At 43.3% G+C, this 20,267-nt stretch overlaps 1 protein-coding gene across 1 annotated transcript; it reads left to right on the forward strand.

The window, feature by feature from the left end:
- The first annotated feature begins 11,302 nt into the window (after positions 1-11,302).
- actr10 (actin related protein 10) lies at positions 11,303-17,922 on the forward strand. The gene is made up of 13 exons (XM_073493272.1): positions 11,303-11,476; positions 12,622-12,694; positions 12,778-12,860; positions 12,973-13,081; positions 13,252-13,359; positions 13,753-13,820; positions 13,978-14,057; positions 14,779-14,814; positions 15,121-15,200; positions 15,320-15,393; positions 15,655-15,736; positions 16,611-16,812; positions 16,941-17,922. The coding sequence occupies exons 1-13, from the start codon at positions 11,400-11,402 to the stop codon at positions 17,120-17,122; spliced, it is 1,254 nt and encodes a 417-aa protein (XP_073349373.1). The 5' UTR covers positions 11,303-11,399; the 3' UTR covers positions 17,123-17,922.
- Positions 17,923-20,267: the final 2,345 nt, after the last annotated feature.

Consider the following 20,267-nt stretch of genomic DNA (forward strand, 5'->3'; position numbering starts at 1 on the left):
GATAAAAAAGGAAAAAATAGACAAGTATTCTTAGCAGATTATATTTTATTCTTGTGTTTGCTTTCAGTTCATTTAGATGATCTACTTTTTACACCTGTGTAACCTCACGCTGCTTGCAGAAGCAAGCGGCTGAGTCCACAATGCACTTCCCAGGTGCCCTAACTCAATGCACAACCAACCTCGCTAACATTTTAAGATCTCCAGCCTGGAACTCGTCTCCTAGTTGCGCCCAGACGTTCCAATCCACACTAATTATGGCAAAGAAAGTTTGCTTCAACCGCTTTTTGTTGTTTCTTTTGAAAGTAAAATGAACAAAAGGTCAGATGCACTTCTTTGGAAATTGCTGCAGTGTGTGCGTGTGTGAGTGAGTGAATGTGTCTTGTTATTTTGACAACAGTGTGGCTCCGTTCTGTCAGACTTTAATTTCTCTTCTTTCAGAGGCCCCAGCACAGGAACATCAGAGCCTTTTGAGGTGCTGTGTTTTGCTCCAGCCTTATAGGGACAACAGGAAGGAATAAATCACACACTTATTATTTTTTTTTAGCTGTCCAGGATTCGAATCAGCGCTCAGACAGAAAGGAGACAGCTTGGCTGGCAGTCGAGGGGAGAATAAACCCTGAATCAAAATTTGTAAATGCAATTTTTAAAGTAAACGTTTGTTTTTTCCTTGTAGCACCTGAAATTATGCAAGTGTGCTTTTATCCTGCTGCAATATTCCGAGTGGGAAGCACAGCGAGACACTGCCAAGTGGCTCGACTAAACAAAAAAAAATCTGCTACAAAATATTGACTACAGAACAAACAGAAGTGTCTCGTCTCTCCGTGGGTGACCCTACAGGACCGTGCTCACGTTCTGGGTTTATTCTCCTTTCTGAGATATTTCATCCCAGGAGCCGAGGACTGAAAGGAGAGTAGATGTTTACAGAGTTTCCACCCACAAAAACAGCCCGTCTATGTGAGTTTGTGTCTGTGTGCATTTGGAGCAATGGATCAGATGACCTATATTTGTTTTGTTTTTTTTGTTCAGATTTGTATACGAGTGTTCAATTCATTGGATATATTGAGAGCATGTTTTTTTTTTTTTTTTTTTTTTGTGAATCATCTGTTGGGATGGGGGCGGTTTGGGTTGATTTATCAGATTTGGTTTTTATTTTTAATTTCTGTGCTACTTTAGCCCATCCAGAAGTGTAACGAGCAGCTCATAGTGGGCATAAGAAAAACGCTCCAGGCCCCTGACCACCAACTAATTATATTTACAGCTCATCCGACACTGTTTAGATTTCAATTATCAACCCCGTGTATGTTTGGACGTTTAAACCTTCTGTCCCTGTGTTGGACACTTGTTTCCCCCTCCTCTGTGTCCTCTCACTGTCTTCTTTGACACAGTGACAGCTGAAGGATGAAAGGACAGGACAGATAACACCTTACACATTGAACCTGTCTCACTCTTTCAAACCAGCTGTCAGTGTGAGGAGGTGTTTAAGATTTTGAAGGAAAAGGGTCTGCTATCTTCTTCTTTGTTTTACTCATGTGAAATTTTGGCAGTTCATTAGGTATATGGGCATTACAGCCTGTCGCAAAGAGCCTCAGGGCTCTGTTTAGACCATGACCACAGACTGAAGGGCTTTGTCATCAATATCACCTTGTAGCCATGGCTTGTGATGTTGGATAGTTTTACTCGGCTCTCTCTCTGACAATGCATTTGGAAATCAGATTTGACTTGACATGCCAGTTCAGTGTTCACAGATGTCAGATCCTGGACGTCCAGGTGGCTCATTCTAACAATCACAACCCCACTTTTCTGTCCTCACCTGGGGCGACGTCTGCCATCTTTACATTGAGTGTTACAATCATGAATCCCCCCCCCCTAGAAACCAGTTTGTTGGTCAAATAACATGATATATCTTGGTCCCTTACAACCAACCAACCAACCAACCACAGGGGCTTCCTGCAGTCTTTTCGGGGTGGGACAGCACCGCCTCCACCGCCATCCACGAAGTGTGCAAAAGGGGAGAGCAAAAGGTTTTTTTGCATGTCAGACTTCTGTTTCCCCTGTTCCTCTTCCCTGTCCCCTCTCTTGATTTTGATCTGGAAATGTCCGATAGCTTTTATTTAATGTGGAAAAAGAACACAGAAATAAATTATTTGATTTTTTTAATGCTGTAAACTGGGTTATCGTGTCTTCTGTCTCGAATGGTTTAACTGGAAAGCATAATTCACACTCTGCGGTAAGAAAGAGTCACAATCAGACATCTAAAAGAATCGTTTATTTCATCACATCCTGTTTCATATCTACATAAAGAGACAAAAAAAGTGTCCACTATTTTACACCACACTTACCCTAAAACAGTATTATTGCATATAAACAGGCAGTTGTACATTAAGCGTAACAGATGGCTCATGAAGTTACAGAAAATATATTTTTCTTTAAACTAAAAGACAATCGTCATTTGTGTTACGAACGAGTAGTGTTCAAATATTTCTTCCGTCTTACTGAACCACAGCGGAGAAGTTTTAATTAAATCATTTTTGTTATTTTCTCAACTCACTGCTTCTCAGCAATGTGACATTCTTGTGTCGGACGTGTCGACCAAAACATCCCCTCTAGTCCATCTGTCCTCGTCTGAACCAGATTCACACATGAAAACGGCTATTTGCACGAAATGAGTTGATTCAAAACAAAACAAAAACTTGATAAAATATGAGCTTCTTCAGTGTTTGTGCTTTTCCAGCCAACAGAGAAGTCTCTGTCACAGCTCTGTGTGTGAACAGATACGCACTTAGAAAAGAAACAGTTTGCACGTGGCGAAAGGATTCATATTGTACATCAACATCTGTTTTATGTTACAAACATCTGTAGGATTATGGCATTTTTGTATGTGTACCTCACAGGAACTTATGAACAAATACCTTTTGAATAAAACATTTACATTTACACAAAATTCACATTTAAACGAAGCGTTAATTGAAATTAATCGTATGTGAAGGTTTCTAAAATGTGTGGAAATCTTGCTTGATGGGAATGTTTAAGCATATTGGGAAGCAGGTTAGTTGGCTTTCCCGCCGGGAGTTAGATGAGAAGACCGATGCCGCTCTTTTATCTGTCCGAGCTATCGTTATAGCCAGGTGAAGCGTAGCTTAGCATAAAGACTGGAAACAGGGGAAAACAGCTAGCTTAGCTCTGTCTAAATGTGGCAAAATCTGCCAACAAGCACATCTGAAGCTCGCTCATCATTAGCATGTTGTTAGGCAGGAAGTTACTGCTCCCAGTCAACTGAGAATTGTTGTTTTTAAATTTCCTTTCTTTTTTTTGTGCAGATTAAAGGCAATTTTCAAAATATGGCCAGAAAAATTCAATAAAATCCCTCGACAGGGGGCCACATGTTACACATTGAACCTTTAAACGTGTTTATGAGTGAGCTTTGGTGCCTTTAGACCGATCCCGGCTGGCTCAGTTTATGCTAAACTAAGCTAACTGGCTGCTAGCTCCAGTTAACGGACAGACAGGTGAGAGGTATACATCTTCTCATCTAATCCTCAGTGAGTTTGAATTTCCCAAAATGTTTAACGGTTCCTTTTAATATCCTAGATGTGTAGCAAGAAATAAAATGCTAGCCTATTTACACTCACACACCACTGACTCCAAGTCAGCTACGAATACACTGCACATATTTACATCGTTTATGTAATGTAACTCTTCTACAGCCCTTTTTTTTTTTATTAGTTGACAGGAAACCCGCTGGTCCACACTTTCCTTCTCAACTCCACAAAGCCAAAAACTTCTATCAACCAGCACCGCTCTCATCCTGCCGATACCCTGCTAACGCATTTTACTTTTAGGAGCAGCAATATATATATTTATTTATTTTTTGTTTTACGTCAAAGTGCATCACGCCACCCCTGCCGAGCCATTACAGTCAACATCACCTGACAACATTCAGAAAAGTGCTCACATTGGTACTTGTAGAAAGGGGGGGAATACAAAGCTGACCTTTGTGCAGCCTGTGCAAATTGTGCCCTATACTCTGTCACACTCTGTGGATCAGATGAGTCATAGCCAAACAGCCTGGGGTGATTGAAGATGCGGTAGTCATAGCGATGGGAGTGTTCGCCGAGCCTCCTTCACAGGGAGCATCAGCCATTGGTCACCAACGACCCAAAAAGGGTCTCATCAGAACTCGTCCTCGGAGCTGTCAGCCAGCAGCATGGCCTGGTCCTGACGGCTGGTTCCGGGCTCTCGAGGTTGCTGCGGAGAAAAAGGTACACTTAATACTCAATACGAGGTCGATTCCTCAGCAGAAAGTGGGAAAAAAAGTAATAAGAAGTGGTATTGACCTCTGGCTGTCTGACCTTCCTCCTCTGGTGTTTGAAGCTGTTTCTCCTTTTGCGGTGAATCATCCTGATGCTGTAGAGGGCGCCGACGATTAGCAGGGCCCCAGTGATGCCAATGCCCACAGGGGCCAGCATCCCAGACACGTAACCCGCCTGCCGAGGGTGGATACGCAAAGGTCAAACCTGAGCAGAGTCGTAAACACGTCTAATCCAGGTAAATCCATTTAATCTCTCTTGAACCCCAAACTTGGTAACTGTAGTTTTTTTTTAGTAAATGTCGGAGGAGTAAATGGTTCATTTGTCATGGACTACTTTCTGCTGCGGAGAGACACAGATTGGGAGCTCTGGCGATTATTTATGGCAGCAGGATGGGGTGGGTGTGATTGAGTCAAAATAAACAACAGTGCCTATTTATGTGATAATGAAGGAACATGTCATCCAGTGCAACAATGTGGCTCACTGATGTGTTTTTCAGATATTTTGGACAACAATGGAGCTGTTCGGCACGGATGAACAAGATATATCAGGCTCAGGATACAGAGGAAATACCTGTTCTTTGGATCAGTCTATTAATTTGCTTATTTTCATGGGATTAGTCGGCAATTAAAAATATTGTCAGCTCTATTCTAAACACCATTTAGGGGAAAGAGTGAAAGAAATAGACATTTCTTGATGGACCACCAAGACTTTTCAAGGACAGCAGAGGGCAGTCTTACCTTCTCTCTGATCAGCTCTACCCAGCTCCGCACTGGAAGAAAGAAACAAAGACTTAGAAAGGAAACATCCGACCAAATTAAGCAGCTTATATGTTTCTGTGTTTGCGGCAAGTGAAGGTAGGAGTAGTAGTTTTCTTTAATTCTGAGGCAAAACAATGTGCTCATACTCAGCCCCTGGTTGCGTTGAACCCAGACAGGAGGTGGAGGGATGAGGCTGTACGGAGGCTGCGTCGAGGAGGTTTTAGGTGTCTCCGTTAGATCCTCTTCGCTCTCGTCCTCCACCGATTCCTCAGAGTTCTCATCGTCCTCATCTTCGTCCGTCTCCTCTGCGGGGGAACAAAGCAAAAATGATCCACTCAGCAGCACGAGAAGGGAAAAGATCACATTTACGATTAAGAATGAAAATGTAAAGTAATCCTAATTAAAATCAAATCATTTTTTCCGTTGGCGGTGAAATTCGCCTTACCCTCAGACTCCATCTCCTCTAACCCTGATGTGGACTTGTGCGCCGGATGATGGGTTGCCATGGTTACCGTTGTCATAGCATGCTGGAGGGAAGAGAAGGAGGGGCCGGTGGTGGGCAAGTCCTCCTCGATGTTCGGTGTCCTCGCGGCACCTACATGTCCCGAATCGCACGGCGCGAGGAGACAGCAAGAAAAGTGAAGGTTTTCACATACTGTGTACAACTGCAGCTGCGACTCACAGCTCATTTAATATGTAATAATGTGTGGGAGGTTTGTGATTTGTGCACAGAGAGTGGAGCTCCTGTTGGCGTGGACTTTGGCTTTTTCACTTTCAAGATCTATTACATGCACACGAACCTTAAGTGCCCTAGAGTGCCCTTCCAAAACATGATGACTGCCCTCTCTTCACTGTAAATATGTTATGACTTTCTGTGCACTGGTGCCCTTTTAATTTTTTCGCCCCTGTCCCTCAAACATCCTGATTCTGTCAATGAGTTAGCCAGACTAGACATATTTAACTTCGCAACCCCTCTGCCACTGCTCTCCCTCCGCTACCAGCAGATGAAGAGGGGATTGCCTTTCTGCTCATTGTTGAAGGGGGAATCATCCCTCCTCACATCACCTCTCTTACCTCTCTCAGAATGATCCTCCAGCTCAGTTCCGGCTTGCCGCGGTGAAACAGATGGACCCGACGAGCCGATTGGCTCCAGCAGCTCGGCACCAGACGTCTGCCAAGTCGAAGTCCAGTCTGGCATGAGCAGGGGCGGGGCACGCGAGGGCCCGTCGCTGTCCGTCTCCACCGTGTCCAGCTGGTCCAGGTCCACCTCTGACGGAGGCATGGCAGCGGGAGGCTGAGCGCTGCCGGGCACCAGCGTCACCGCTGCTTCTGCCGGTGCCCCCTCTGATGTGACATCTTCAAAAGGCTCGAAGATGAGAGGGAGAGCCTCTGATGACATGGTGCCCTCTGTGGCTTCATCCTGAGACAGCGGGACCACAGTGTCCACTGTAATCAACAGGAGAGCAGGGAGAAGACGAGGGTCAGGATGTGAAGCATGGTGTCTCGTTTTTAAAGGGCAGATTGCACTCAGAAAATGTTGTTTTTGTGATGGTGTGGGGAATTAAACATTTTTTAGATTCAGAAATACATGTATGGATCAAAGCATGTCAGGAAGTCAGATAAAGGCTGATTCTCTTTGCCTAAAGTGTTGTCAGGATTAGCTGACAGTCATTGTCTTGCAAAACAGCAAAGGTCACTGCTCTGGGGAAGGCAACGTTCAGCTTGGGTCTTCTCGCCATGCTGCATGTATTAAAGAGATCTGATTCACAACAGCGAGTCTGTAATTCTTCAGAGAATTAGCAACTCTCAAAACTTCAACAAGGAGAATTTCCATTACATCACGCTCGGCTCAATTCAGAGACTAAACTAGGCCAAACGAATGAGGACAAGTTCAGGGTCTTGCAGTTTTCTTCACACAAAGCTCTGCTGACAGCTCAAAATGTATATGTTTTCTATTGCAAAGCAGCAACCGTAGTCAGCACTTAGCGCTTTATGACAGGCTGCATTGAACCAGGTGCCTCTTTGGACATGCAGTTTTCTCATTAAGGAGCATCTTGCACTCTCTGGGAGCCGAGTTCACGGCGCAGCTAAGGCGCCATGAAAAGGGGGATTGTTTGAAAAATGGTTCTCTCTAGATAAGAGCTACCACAGAGGGGGCTGTCGCAGGGAAAAAAAACTGTCACTGGGTATCTCAGGCATTTCCTTTAGTCCAAAGCATTTCTAAAGTAGGCTGGAAAATGCTTATAAAGACTGCAATCCTTTTACATAATACAGTGTTGGGAATTGGGTTTTTTTCCGTGTCAGCTTCCATTCTATTGGGAGGAAGCTTCATCAAACAGACATCCCCCAAATGAACGTCGGGAACACATATTGGCTCAGACAGACTCCTTTAATCCATTTCCCTCTCCTGCCTCGCTGAATAATAACCTGCCTGTTTCTTTACAATAGCCGAGATGGGGGAGAGTGGAGGGTGGGAAAGAAAAGAGAAGAGGTTTTTACGGAGGGGTTGAATCCTCCCAAGACTTGTACAACACACCCCGCCACCAGCCAGTTTCCTGGCAGTTGTGTGTGTTCATTTTTTTTTTTTTTGTTCTCTCAGGCTCGAGTCAGGAATAGAAAGTAATTAGACTGCCACGGGTCCCAGCTGGGGTTCAAAGTGGAGCGTGGAAAAAGCGGGCGCCTTCTTTGCCAATCATCAAAGGCAATCTCTGCCACTAGACGTGTCGCTTTCATTTCCGCCTGACTTTTTTAATGAAGCCTCCCGAAACCCTGCAAACCCCAGCAAGGCAGGAAAATAAAATGTTGTGGAGGGAATTCTTACGGGGTGACAACGACTCCTTACCCTTGCTTTTAGGTGGGATTTTGTGTGTCTAAAGTTTGGGACACAATGAATTCATGACTAAGGAGGGGATTACAGAAAGTTCTCCCACATTTTCCATCACGCTTTTTCTCATTTTTCTGAACCTACCTCCACCGGGCCTCGCCGCCTCAGTCCACAGGCTCTCTGGTCCGTCCTCTCTGGGCATCAGGTTTGGTCCGATTTCAGGCAGCAGGGGGTCTGGGAGGGAGGATGTTGTTGCTCCATCGTGGCTCCAGACTGACAAAGGCGTGGAGGTCCGAGGGGAGAGGAAGACCAAGGGAGGGATGGGACTGTGGGAGGTCAGTTTCTGGATCGGTTCTCCAGGTTCTGTAGAGGACGGTAAGCTCGTCCCTAGGAGAGAATCACCATAGCCAGGTAGTCTTGTTCGGTCCTCCCCACCTTGGACTCTGCTGTCCCTGGCTGTGATGCTGAGCTGTGAAAATCCCTCTGGAGGCGACCTTGTGGTACTCACACCTACATCCAACTGCTTCCTCCCACCTGTGGGCTCCTTTTCACCGTCTGGATCAACAGGCAGCTCTGAAGCAGCCTCCGACTGTCTGTGAGCGTCTCCCATCTCAGATGCGCTCCCGACCTTCTTTACCTCGCTCCTCTGGCTGCGTGCCTCTCCGCCCGCCTCGCTCGGCCCAGATCTTCCATCAAGGCTGTCCCCGTTTTCTGTCTGCGTCACTGGATCTGTCCCCTCAGGCCGTCCTCCTCCTCCTCCTCCTCCTTCTCCTCCTCCTGCACCTACATTCAATATCACATGTTGTGTCTCTGAGGGTTCAGACTTTACATCTGTGCTGTGCGTTGACCCAACAGTTGTTACTGCGCTGGCGCACTGCCCGCCACAGTCCTGCGTGGGGTTGAGGCCTAGGAGGCGGACGGGGGTCCCATAGACGGAGAGTAGACAGGTCCAGGCCAGGAGGAGGCGATGGAGCGTCCCAAACATCAGCATCTCTTCAGTTACGGCTCAGTGCCTGCAAGAGTGGATGCAAATGACAGATGCTAACAGGCTTAACTGAGGTGTGAACAGTCCAACATGTGGACAGAGACACAAAGCAGAGGTGGCACGGTCTGGGTGGGAAGATGAGGTGACAGGACACATTACACAAAGTGCACAGCCGCAGATTAAAGTGTCAGGATGCGCGGGGAGAACTTCATATAGTCGGCTGTGATAACCACAGAGAACAGGATTAACTGTGCAGTCCTTTGCCCGCCTTCGCTTTGATGCTGCGCTGGCGCCGTTTTGAATAATTCGGAGAAGAAATTCCTTTTCATCTCAGACTCTTCTGTTCGTTTTTTGTATAAATAGAAGGAGATGCTAGGCACAGGGAGAGAGAGGGAGAGGGAGAGAGTCTGACACAGCAATCCTTAGCACCCCTCCGCACTTCACCTATAAATAGCAGCAGGTTTTCTATCCTCTAGGATCCTCTACAGATGGATCCATGAATGTTACATCCTCCCGCTGCACAGGCCTGCGTCTCCCTAAGAAAAGAGGGGGGACATTTTCACACACATGATGGGATTTAAAGCAAACAACTGGTGTGTTTGGCTTCACGTGATGTGGCAGCAGCGATCAGCCAGCGTGGTGGAGAATGGAGACAGACGACATGTGTGCTGTTGACAGGGTGACACCCTTTCACACTGCCTGAGTCAGACAATCATCCAGCCCTGATGATGATGATGATGATGATGCTGCACAGTCCAGCAGTGTCACAATACACCCCACTCCTCCTCCTCCTCCTCCTCCTCCTCCTCCTCCTCCTCCTCCTCCTCCTCCTCAGCTGGTGTGCACCCCTCAGTCCACAACACAATCCCTCGAGCATTCACACTGTAAACAAAATGCATCGTTCAATCACATTTTCTCCCCAAAAAAAACCAGACTGACCACACTGGAGCCTGATCACAAGCCTGACACCGACTCCAAAAACGCGCCCCCTCTCCTCCTCCTCCTCCTCCTCCTCATCCTCCCCCTTTTAAAACATCTTTAAAAAATCTTTCTATCGCATCGTCACGAAAAATGAACACAAGGTGACGATTATAAAAACCAAGCTGCTCTCACCTCCCAGAGTTCATGACGGATCGCCGTGCCTGGAGGACGCAGGGAGCTTCTCTCGCGGCTCGCACGGATCCAAATTGGAGGAGAGTGTGGTGGAGAAAGCAGGATGAGGAGAGGCTTGTTGTTGTGCAGCTCAGCGTCACCGACTCAAAGTCTCTCAGTCTTCTCTACGTATGTCCGCCTGCTTCACGAGCGCTGCCACCAAATGCCTGAAAAAACTGCAGGATTCAGTCAAACAGACATCTGCTGCTGACTTTTGAGCACATCTAGTCCTACTTTTTTTTTCCTGCACCCTTTTATTTTTTGTCTTTCGCTTTCCCCCCCTCGTCTCTCTCCCAGGGGGTCATGTGAGGCTCGTGGTGGTGCTGAATGGACAGCTCCTTCACCTCATGTCAGGGGTCGCCTGCTGCTCACTGAAGAAAAGCAGCAGAGTCACAGAAAAGTCAAATGTTCCTCATATACCAGGAAAACACGTCAGTTGCACGTGCTTATTAAATGTAATGCACCTGATAATGTAACGCATGAACATATTCACACTGTGCAACATCCCTGTGTGTATTACAGCTATGGGTGAAATTGTCCTCTTTGGTCATATCTTTAAGTAAAATGCAAATAGTGCATATAGTGTATATTGTCTTATTATTATTATTATTATTATTATTATCTTATTATCTATTATTACTTTTTCACGGTTCTTTTCTCGCTGCCTATATTTACATAATGTATTAATTATTTTAATATATAATAAATAATAATTTTATAATTATAAATAATAATATATAATGTATTAATTATTTAAATTTAATTTAGTTATCTTAATTGTTATCTTCAGTGTACCATATTATAATGTCTCTGTTGATGTATTATGTCTCTTCTGCAGTGTCTGTTCAATATGCACATTTTATAACTGTAATTAATTATTGAGTTTGTAAATTAGAATTTTCTACAATTACAAACTTATTTATGTATTTATTGCAACCCTTTTCCTTACAACTTTTGGAAGAACTTATTATCCTGTTTCATTTTCAGTGGAAGTCAAACTGATAAAGCTCTTCACTGCTGGTCTGTCCTTGAACACAGGGATCTTCAGTGCTTTAACAAACTAGATATATAAAAAAAAGATATGTACAATACACAACACAGCACAGCAATATATTTGCAATACTATAAATAAAAATAAGAAGTACTTTAAGCTAATTAAAATGAACTTTTCTGTACTTGTAGGCTATTTCTTTGTGAGCGCATTTTGATCAGGCAGCGCTGTGTGACGTCATCGCGTTTCTGAGGACCCAACCCAGCCCAACAGGAAGACAACAGACTTTTTCTTCATCCTTTTGATACGATGCAAATCTGCGGCTGTCAGCGCTAAGTATTGACAGTTTTTTGCGCCTAAAGGCGAGCACATTCATAAAATGCCCTTATTTGATGGGTTGGGAAGTGGAGGAGAGAAGACTGCGATCGTCATCGACTTAGGAGCAGCGTTCACAAAGTGAGTTAGCGTACCTTTTTTAACAGAGCTATTCGGGTTAGCATTATGCTAGCGTAAACTTAGAGTGTTATTTTTTATTTTTTAATGTGTCCTGGTGCTTCAGGTCTAATACAGGGGTTAAACCTCACCTACACATGATACATATTTGTGTATTCTGATAAAAAAAAAAAAATGCTGTAGCGGTGTTAGCTAATAAGCCACCCAGCCAATGCTGACTGGATATGTTTAGCTAGCCTTAATACCAATTTAGAGCTAAGATCAAATCCAATAAGTAACATTAACGTGAAAGAAAAACAACTGCACTGAACGCCGTTAGCATCTTAGCGAGCTACACTGCCAAATACCACTAATAATACGTTTCTGAAAACCCTACATGTTAGTATTTGGGTACATTTCAGACAATGAATGTGCTAATTTAAAGCTAAAGGTAGCTAGCTAAACTTTATCAGCACTTTATCAATAACGTGCAGGTATTAAGCAGCGTTATATTATGTAGATGGGAATTACATGACGTGAAGATTTAACTGCAAACAGCTAAATGAACATTGAATATACACTTGGTTTCATCAGACGACAGCAGATTGATATCATTTGTCTGTTGTTGGATGGACATTCACCTCCATGTTGACAGTTGTTTGTGTGACCTAAATAGTTGTATTTAAGAAGTAGGTAATCTGAAAGCTGTCTGGTACTAAAAGTCACATCACCATAATGATACCGTACATACCTCCACACATTTAGGGCAGTTACAGTGCTGCACAGTTTGTCATTACGCTGGACTTTTAGTCAAACTACTGTGCAGTAAAGACAAGACACCGGCCTGAAGCAAGTCACATGAAGATCAAGAGGACTGGTCTCTTCTCTTTTGATAATGATGTCTTTGTCTTCAGTAGCCATCCCACAACATTTGACACAGAGCTGTACTGTGATCTTATTCATATGCAACTTACTGAAGGAATTTTAATAAAACAATTTGAGCCTTTCTTCCCTCAAATCACAAACATGTGAACGCCATATTGGTGTGCATCATGTTTGCATGTTATGTGTGCACAAGGCTTCCTAATATTATGTATATGAGCCTAAAAAAAAATTGCTTTTTTTGCACATCGTGTATCAGCTCACCTAACAGTTTCCTTGTCTTGCAGATGCGGCTTTGCAGGGGAAACGGGGCCCAGGTTCATAATTCCGAGCGAGATCCGGAAACCGGGACAGCAACAGGTGAGACATCGCTGTCCTCTGCTGACGGATGTTTGGAAATTGCAATGTACATGTTGATGAGATCTGTAATGTCTCTCTTTCAGGCCATCAAAGTGGTTCAGTACAACATCAACACAGAAGAGCTTTATGTCATCCTCAAAGAGTTTATCCATATACTGTACTTCAGGTGAGACTCTGCTGCATTCATTATTTATTGTAAGAAAGCATTCAGCGTCTTTTTACAAAACATTAACATGGGAGTGGTCCAGCTTTGTCTAATTAAAGTTTGACACAATCAGGCACCTGCTGGTGAACCCTCGCGACAGAAGAGTGGTCATCATCGAGTCCATCCTCTGCCCGTCTCACTTCAGGGAGACGCTCACCAAGGTTTTCTTCAAACAGTTTGAGGTAAAAAACAAACAAACAAGCAGATCAGCTATCAAGTTTAGCTCTGTGCTCATAAAACTGGCAGTCAAAATGTGATTTACTCAGCAACTTTAGTTACAAGCTTAATAGTAAGTGTAAGCTACAGTGTGTACTGCGTGTTTTAAGTGTTATTATTTGACTGTGTTTTCCAGGTGCCCTCTGTGCTGTTTGCCCCAAGTCACCTCATGGCCATCATGACTTTGGGCATCAACTCCGCTCTGGTGATGGACTGTGGCTACACAGAGACTCTGGTCCTCCCTGTATCCTTTCACTGTCACCCTGGACCCTTAAAGGAAAACTCCCAACTCTTTAGGACATGGATTTATTTGCCTTCTTACCAGGAATTAAGTGAGACAGTTGATCAGTTAAATCTCTGTTAGTAATGCGGAGACACATTTAGCCTGGCACAAAAACTGGGAGCAGGGAGAAACAAACTAACCCCAATCAAAGGAGAGAAAGACAGTCTTAAACTGCGGTCACTAGCTTGACAGAATTCTTGCTTAAGTCTACTGCATTTAAAATGACTGTCTCTCCATTAATAGACCACTGACGTGTTCTGTAATTGATATTTCTGAATGTGTCAATGCAAAACAAAGGTTTTGGTGTGTTAGCTTTGCGACTGAGATTTGTTACCACCTTAACTGTGAAATCAGGTTTATGAGTGCACTCCTATTCTGCCAGCTTGGGAGGCGTTGCCTTTGGGAGGGAAAGCTATCCATAAGTAAGTAGCTCGAACAGATGTAAGAGCAGGGTGTGACTTTGCAAGTTGGTGTGCTGTAAAAAGAAACACTTCTATTTCCTGCTTGGCTCTGTGTTGATTGAAAGTGTTTTGGTTTTTGTTTTTTTACCATAAACTGTGTGTCTTTTGTTTCTTGTAGAGAATTAGATGGACTTCTTGTGGAACAGTGCACTGTGGACACAGACACCACCACTGGGCAGAGTGTACCAGCTGCCATTGGTAATTACAGAAAAATACCCCTGTGTGTCTTTGTCTTTTTAAATGGATAAACTCGGATAGAGACTGCTGATTTGTTTTGTAGGGCAGGGAGCAGGAAAACACAATGACTTTGACCCATTATGCATCATTTAGTATTCATAAGAAGAACTTGTTTCTCTGAGACAATCTGAGTGAACAGCATTCTCAATCTGTGAATTATACATATGCACGCAGTCTATTTTAGACTTTCTCTCCACACTTTTTCTCGACGGAGAAAACCAGACTGAGTCATCGTGTTGAGCTGCAGCCGAGTGAGCGCAGATACACACACATGCATCAATAATTAAGACAAGCCAGGCCCACTCACTTGACTGGACTGTTGAACGAACTGCATTTCTGCAGGAATGGCTGAGGTCTCTGTAATCAACCCTTTGTACTGTGCAGGGTTCAGGGAGGAAAAATGTCAGCTCAGAATCTGAAGTACATACAGGATTTGTGTATGAAAGTGGTGACAAATTCCTCTCGCAAGTTTCTTTTGCGGCAGTGTTCCAACACAAAGCAGTCATATTCGACTGTTCATTTGCTGCAGCGTCAGCTCACACATTCTCCAACTGCTGATTCAGCCTCGTCATAAATCCAAGTTGGAAGTGAATTCAGAGAAATAGCTGATTTATGCACAAGTGAGTCGAAGAAAATTAGATTCCACTTAATTTATATCTCTTTTTCATCTCTTTTTCTCCAGGGACCATCCCAGAGGAGACTGTGGAGGATATCAAGGGTGGGTTTGATTGAGTTGTGTCTGTTTTTTTTAATTTATTTTTTGAATTTCAAATCTGCACGTCCCGCTCGACTCCCATGAGAGTAATAGATCAGCTTCATTGTTTATTCCCTTCAAAGGCGGCGTTCCAAAAAGAAAACAAAAGAAAAGAGTCCAAACTTAACTATTATAGCAGCAAAACTGAAAATGAGGATATATATTCTACGTAGTCAACATCATTTGCAGGCTGCATTCCTTTGGGTTGATACACAAATGTAACTGTCTTTAGTTTGGTTGATGCTTATTGGTTTTGTTTTGTCCTTCCAGTCAGAACATGTTTTGTCAGTGACCTGCAGAGAGGCCTCAAGATCCAGGAAGCCAAGTTTAACCTGGATGGTACAGCTGAGGTCAGTGTCACATTGTTTTTATTCTATTTTTTACTAATCACCTCGTCTGCAAATCTATTTTTTGCATTAAGTGTTGGATTTATTTATACTTCCTCCTCCTTGTGAATATGTTTTTGCAGCGTCCAGCTCCTCCTCCAGATGTTGATTACCCTCTGGATGGTGAGAAAATCCTGCACGTCAAAGGAGCAATCAGGTAGTTCATCACAGATGCAGATAATTAGATGTTATTATTTAACAAACTTTGTATTTTTTTTTTTTTTTTTTATTCAGTGCATTCACATTTTACTCTGTCACTGTAGTCTCTCTGTAAAATGAAACTGCCTATTTTGTAACCCTTCTGTACGACGATACATTTTTCCTTTAACTTGCTTGCTGTCTAAACTGTGTCCTTGTTTTTTTTGTCACAAAGTTGTCACTCATTAGATTTTGTGGGTTTTTTGGGGTTTTTTTTCAGGGATTCTGTGATGGAGATACTGTTTGAACAGGACAATGAAGAGAAGAGTGTGGCCTCTCTGATACTTGATGCTCTGGTCAAGGTAGAGAAAAGTTATTCTTCAATGTGTGAGGGCAAGATGTTATGTTTATGATCAATCACTTTCTGGATGAAAGCAGTAGAAATGGGTTAAGGTCTTTCTTGAACAAAAAAAATAAGAGTCCCCTACTTTTACCTGTGGAAAAAACAAAATCTAACCATCCAGTTTTTGTTGGTTTGCTGGTTGCACCTCAAAAAAGTGATGGAAGTAGTTGTGATGAAAAAGAGAGCATGAGAGAGAAGCTCAAGTCATCCACACTCCACTTAGCTATGTATCGTGTAAGTTAGGGCTGCCAATAACGAAAGTGACGTCTTCAAATTGCTTCTTTTGTCCAGCAAAATAAAAAACCCAAAGAGCTTTAATTTACTGTTATAAATGACAAAGAAAAGCAGCAAATCGTCACATTTTAGAAGCTGGAACCTGCAAATGTCTGGATTGTTGGATGGCTGCACTGGAATCCTAATTCTTTTACACAAATACCACAAAATCCAAGGTCTTAATTGACTTATTGATGTTATTACAGAATCTTGACACCTCTTCAATTTACTAAAATAAAAATAAAAAATGGTTGGTTGACATAATTGAATTCGTATTTAAGTAATCTTCCCTTTTTGAAAGGTATTAGTTTACTCCTAATTATTCTGCGGTAAAGCTTCATTATCTTTGGCAGCAGGAATGAAGTGACCCAGCTTTGTGCTCCACGTAGGAGCAGCAGCAGACATTACACATCCTCAGACTGTAGCAGCGATATGTTTAAACCCCCTGCCTGTGCAGTACTCAGGATATATGGATATTGATATATGGTTAGTCTCAACCACTTTGATCCTACAGTGTGTATTTTAAGTGATTGAATTTGTGTGCATGTGTTTCCCTGCAGTGCCCCATTGATGCTCGTAAGGTGCTCTCCGAGAACCTGGTGGTGATCGGAGGCACAGCCATGCTGCCGGGCTTCCTGCACCGGTTGCTGGCAGAGATACGCCTCCTGGTGGAGAAACCCAAGTACAGCACCGTGTTGGCCAGCAAGACCTTGCGTATACACGCTCCACCTGCCAAGCCCAACTGCACCGCCTGGCTCGGAGGTCAGAGCTGAGATTTTGTTTAAATATTTAACTCTACCTGCTGAACTGAAGAAAAAAGATTTTTGAAAGAATATTCTCATATGAATTTAACGGCCCTCTCTGTAATAATACCGTCCTCTGCTCCACAGGTGCCATCTTCGGGGCGCTGCAGGACATCCTGGGCAGCAGGTCGGTGTCACGAGATTACTACAACCAGACGGGCCGCATCCCAGACTGGTGCTGCTTGAGCTCCCCTCCGCCTGAATCTCTTTACGAAGCAGGAAAGACCCCTCCTCCGCTCATGAAGAGAGCCTTCTCCACTGAGAAGTAGAAAAGCACTGTAACATAATTCAAACAATGTACTCTCCTTTACTCTACCTGATAGAACAGTTCAGTAATCTCAAATCTAACATCTTGTGAATGTGTGAAGTACAGACAGCGTCAGGTGTTTGTAATGTTAACTAGTCACACTCATGTTTTGTATGCACTGTTTTTGGACTGTCTGATGGTCAGGTGAGCTGGTTTCTGACCAAACGAGAACAGATGTCAGGATTTTAGGTGGTCACGTTGATATTCCACAAGCATTACAGGGTTCGAATAGTTCCTGTCCGTGTCCTCTGTCTCATGAGACGTCTCACTGAACCGGCTCACTTTCGTTCAATTTTGTTCTGGATTTTGTTGACACGGAAAAACACATCAGCAGAAAAGTTTCCGACGAATACCCAGTTAAGCTTCAGTCATCCATTAATCAGCAATGACAGAAAACTTTTTGGAGAAAACAGACGTTTTTCCAGTGATGTAATATAAAGTTTGGCGATCTGACTGTGTGGATTTAAACCGTAATGTCCCCTGGGGGTTTTAAAAGAGGAAAAAGTTTAATTTATTTATTGTTTGGACTTAATGAAGAGCCCTGAACACTAAAACAGTCATTTCAGCTAATTCACAGCTTTTTCTACGTACATCCACACAGTTCTGAGAAGCGGTCTCATCGAGAGAAGTAATTGAAATCATCTGTGTGTGTCGACCATTGTTATTGTTGTTGTATACAGACTTTAAAACATCAATATCATTGTGTTCTGTAACCATAAAATTCAACTATTACAACCAATAAATATTCAGAAGTCAATCAGACGTGCTGTTTCTGTCTTTTTTTATCCAACAATGGCGTATATTTAAAAAGAGAAAGAAGGTAATTTAAGTATTTTACAAAGAAAATGCTGATCGTCAGACGGGTGTTTCTGTTTGAAGAAAGCTTGAACACGAATCCGGTGACTGACTTGTGTGTTCTGCCATCCTGCGTTGCTGCCATTAATGTGGAACAGAACATTACATTAAAAAAGAAGTGAAGGTAAATGTAGAAAATGTTTTATTTCACGGGACAGCTTGCGTTCAAACGCACAGATATTGTAGGGAGATGTGTATAGACGCCAGCCTAAACTATGAACTACATTCTCATTTCATAACTCTGACTCATTTGTGACCTTGCAACCGCAGCTCGCTGACACAGATCCTGGCGGTGAGAACTGTAAAAACACTCAACTCACTCTTACTCATTTTCAAATAAGTCGAAGGTCAAGACACATATAGGGCTGCAGCTAACGACTATTTTCATTATCAAATCATCTGGCCATTATTTTCAAATGTCAAGTTGCTTCTTTTGTCCAATTAACAGTCCAAAACCCAACGACTCTTCGTATAGTATCATATATGACAAAGAAAAAGCAGCAAATCCTCACGTTTAAGAAACTGGAACCGGCAAATGTTTCACTGAAATGATTCATCAATTATCAAGTAAGGTGGTGATTAATTTTCTTTGGATCATTAATCAACTAAACACTCCAGCTCTAAAAGATAACACCGTACCCTTTATCCTTGAGTTGTGCCACGGGTTTAACCAAAATCTTCTCTTGAGTCCGACTATAAATCTTTACAGTGAAGTGTTTTATCAGGCCTCCCTTTTATTCTGAATATAAAACATTTCGGAGAGAAAAAACCGGGATGGCTGCCAGCAGCGTCCCCCTGGCTGTAAATACAAATAACACAGTGAAATGCAAACATCTCACCTTCAAACCAACAGAGCGCTGTGTTCATTTGTTTACACCAGCTTTACCTGAGTTTACATGAAAAAATCAAGGCACAGTAAGTCGCAGGCACCTTCAGTGGATCTAGAACACAAACCAGACACATTTCTCATGTTCTGCCTTCATCAGTCGGTGATATTGCGCCCCGGCTTTTTACGTTTGTGTTTATTTGTGCATTGGTTTTTGTAAATGTGGTGATGGCCAGGGTGTAAGTTATTCCAACGTTTAGATAACTTATACAAGAACCCCCCCCAACACGCTGTTAATGTGTGTGTGTGTGTGTGTGTGTGTCTGTGTGTGTCTCTAAATGGAGTTGCATCTGTTTGGCCTTTTGGGTCACATTCATCGCTCAGCTACTGTGGGCTTGGGAACCGGCAGCGTTACCCACAATGCACCTGCTGCAAAAAAACAAGTGTGGGAAATCAGATGGAGTTTGGATTTTAAAAACACAGGAGTAAAAATAGGCACAAATACTGAGCGGAGGAGAAGCTGTAGATGAAGCTGGAGGTGTGTGTCTGAATAATTGCGGCTTCCAGGCCAAAGTCTGTCTACGTTTCAGTTTCATCTGTTTCTGTTTTGATGTAGGGTCAAAAAATAAAGATGCGTCTGTTGAGCCCTCAACACCAGAGGGATTTTGAAGAAAATAAGCTTTGTTACCCAATTTCTGTCCTCAGATGATCCTTTTCTGTACATATAACTAAAGAAAGCCGCAGCCTCGCCCTCAACAGAAGACATAGAGCTGTATTGTCCCACCTGCTGCCTCTGCTCCAGCTGGGTGAAAACCTCATCCTCCCTCGATGGGGACTGGGACTGGAGCATCAGTGTGGTTCCCAGAGACAGGAAGCAGCAGCTGTCCGTCTGACCTCTGGCTATCCTACTGGGAGTCTGAGCGAGAGGGGAAACCCCCGGTAAGTGGGTGAGCCCTGCCTCTGAGGAGCGATGGCGCACCATTCATCGAGAGACCGGGAAGTACGGAAACAGTTCACACGCCCAAATCTGTCTAAGTGTTCACTTTTACTGATGAATTGTGACTTTTAATTATTAATACCCACTCGATTAAAAGATGTTTGATAGGTTTGGGTGTGCAAACTCTTCTAGGACTGGCTGGGCACATATTTGTTGTCTTTTTATGTTCTAGGTTACTGGGAATATTGCAGAAAAAGGTGCAATATGTAAGAATTTACCAGTTTAAGTATTTTTTAGTCAAAAGGCTTAAGTCCAAATGATGTAACAAGTCACTGGTGTTTAATGCACAGTATGTAATTTCTGCCACTAGGGGTCTCTTAATTAAAATCAAACAAAAGCTATAAGTAGCGTAGGATCATGGGAGTTGCAGCCACCATTGGCGATGAAAATCTATTAACAAGAAGGTAAGGTGTAAAAGTTTTATTCAGG

Source organism: Pagrus major, chromosome 22 (genome assembly GCF_040436345.1).
Source record: "Pagrus major chromosome 22, Pma_NU_1.0".
In the NCBI taxonomy this organism is placed as follows: domain Eukaryota; kingdom Metazoa; phylum Chordata; class Actinopteri; order Spariformes; family Sparidae; genus Pagrus; species Pagrus major.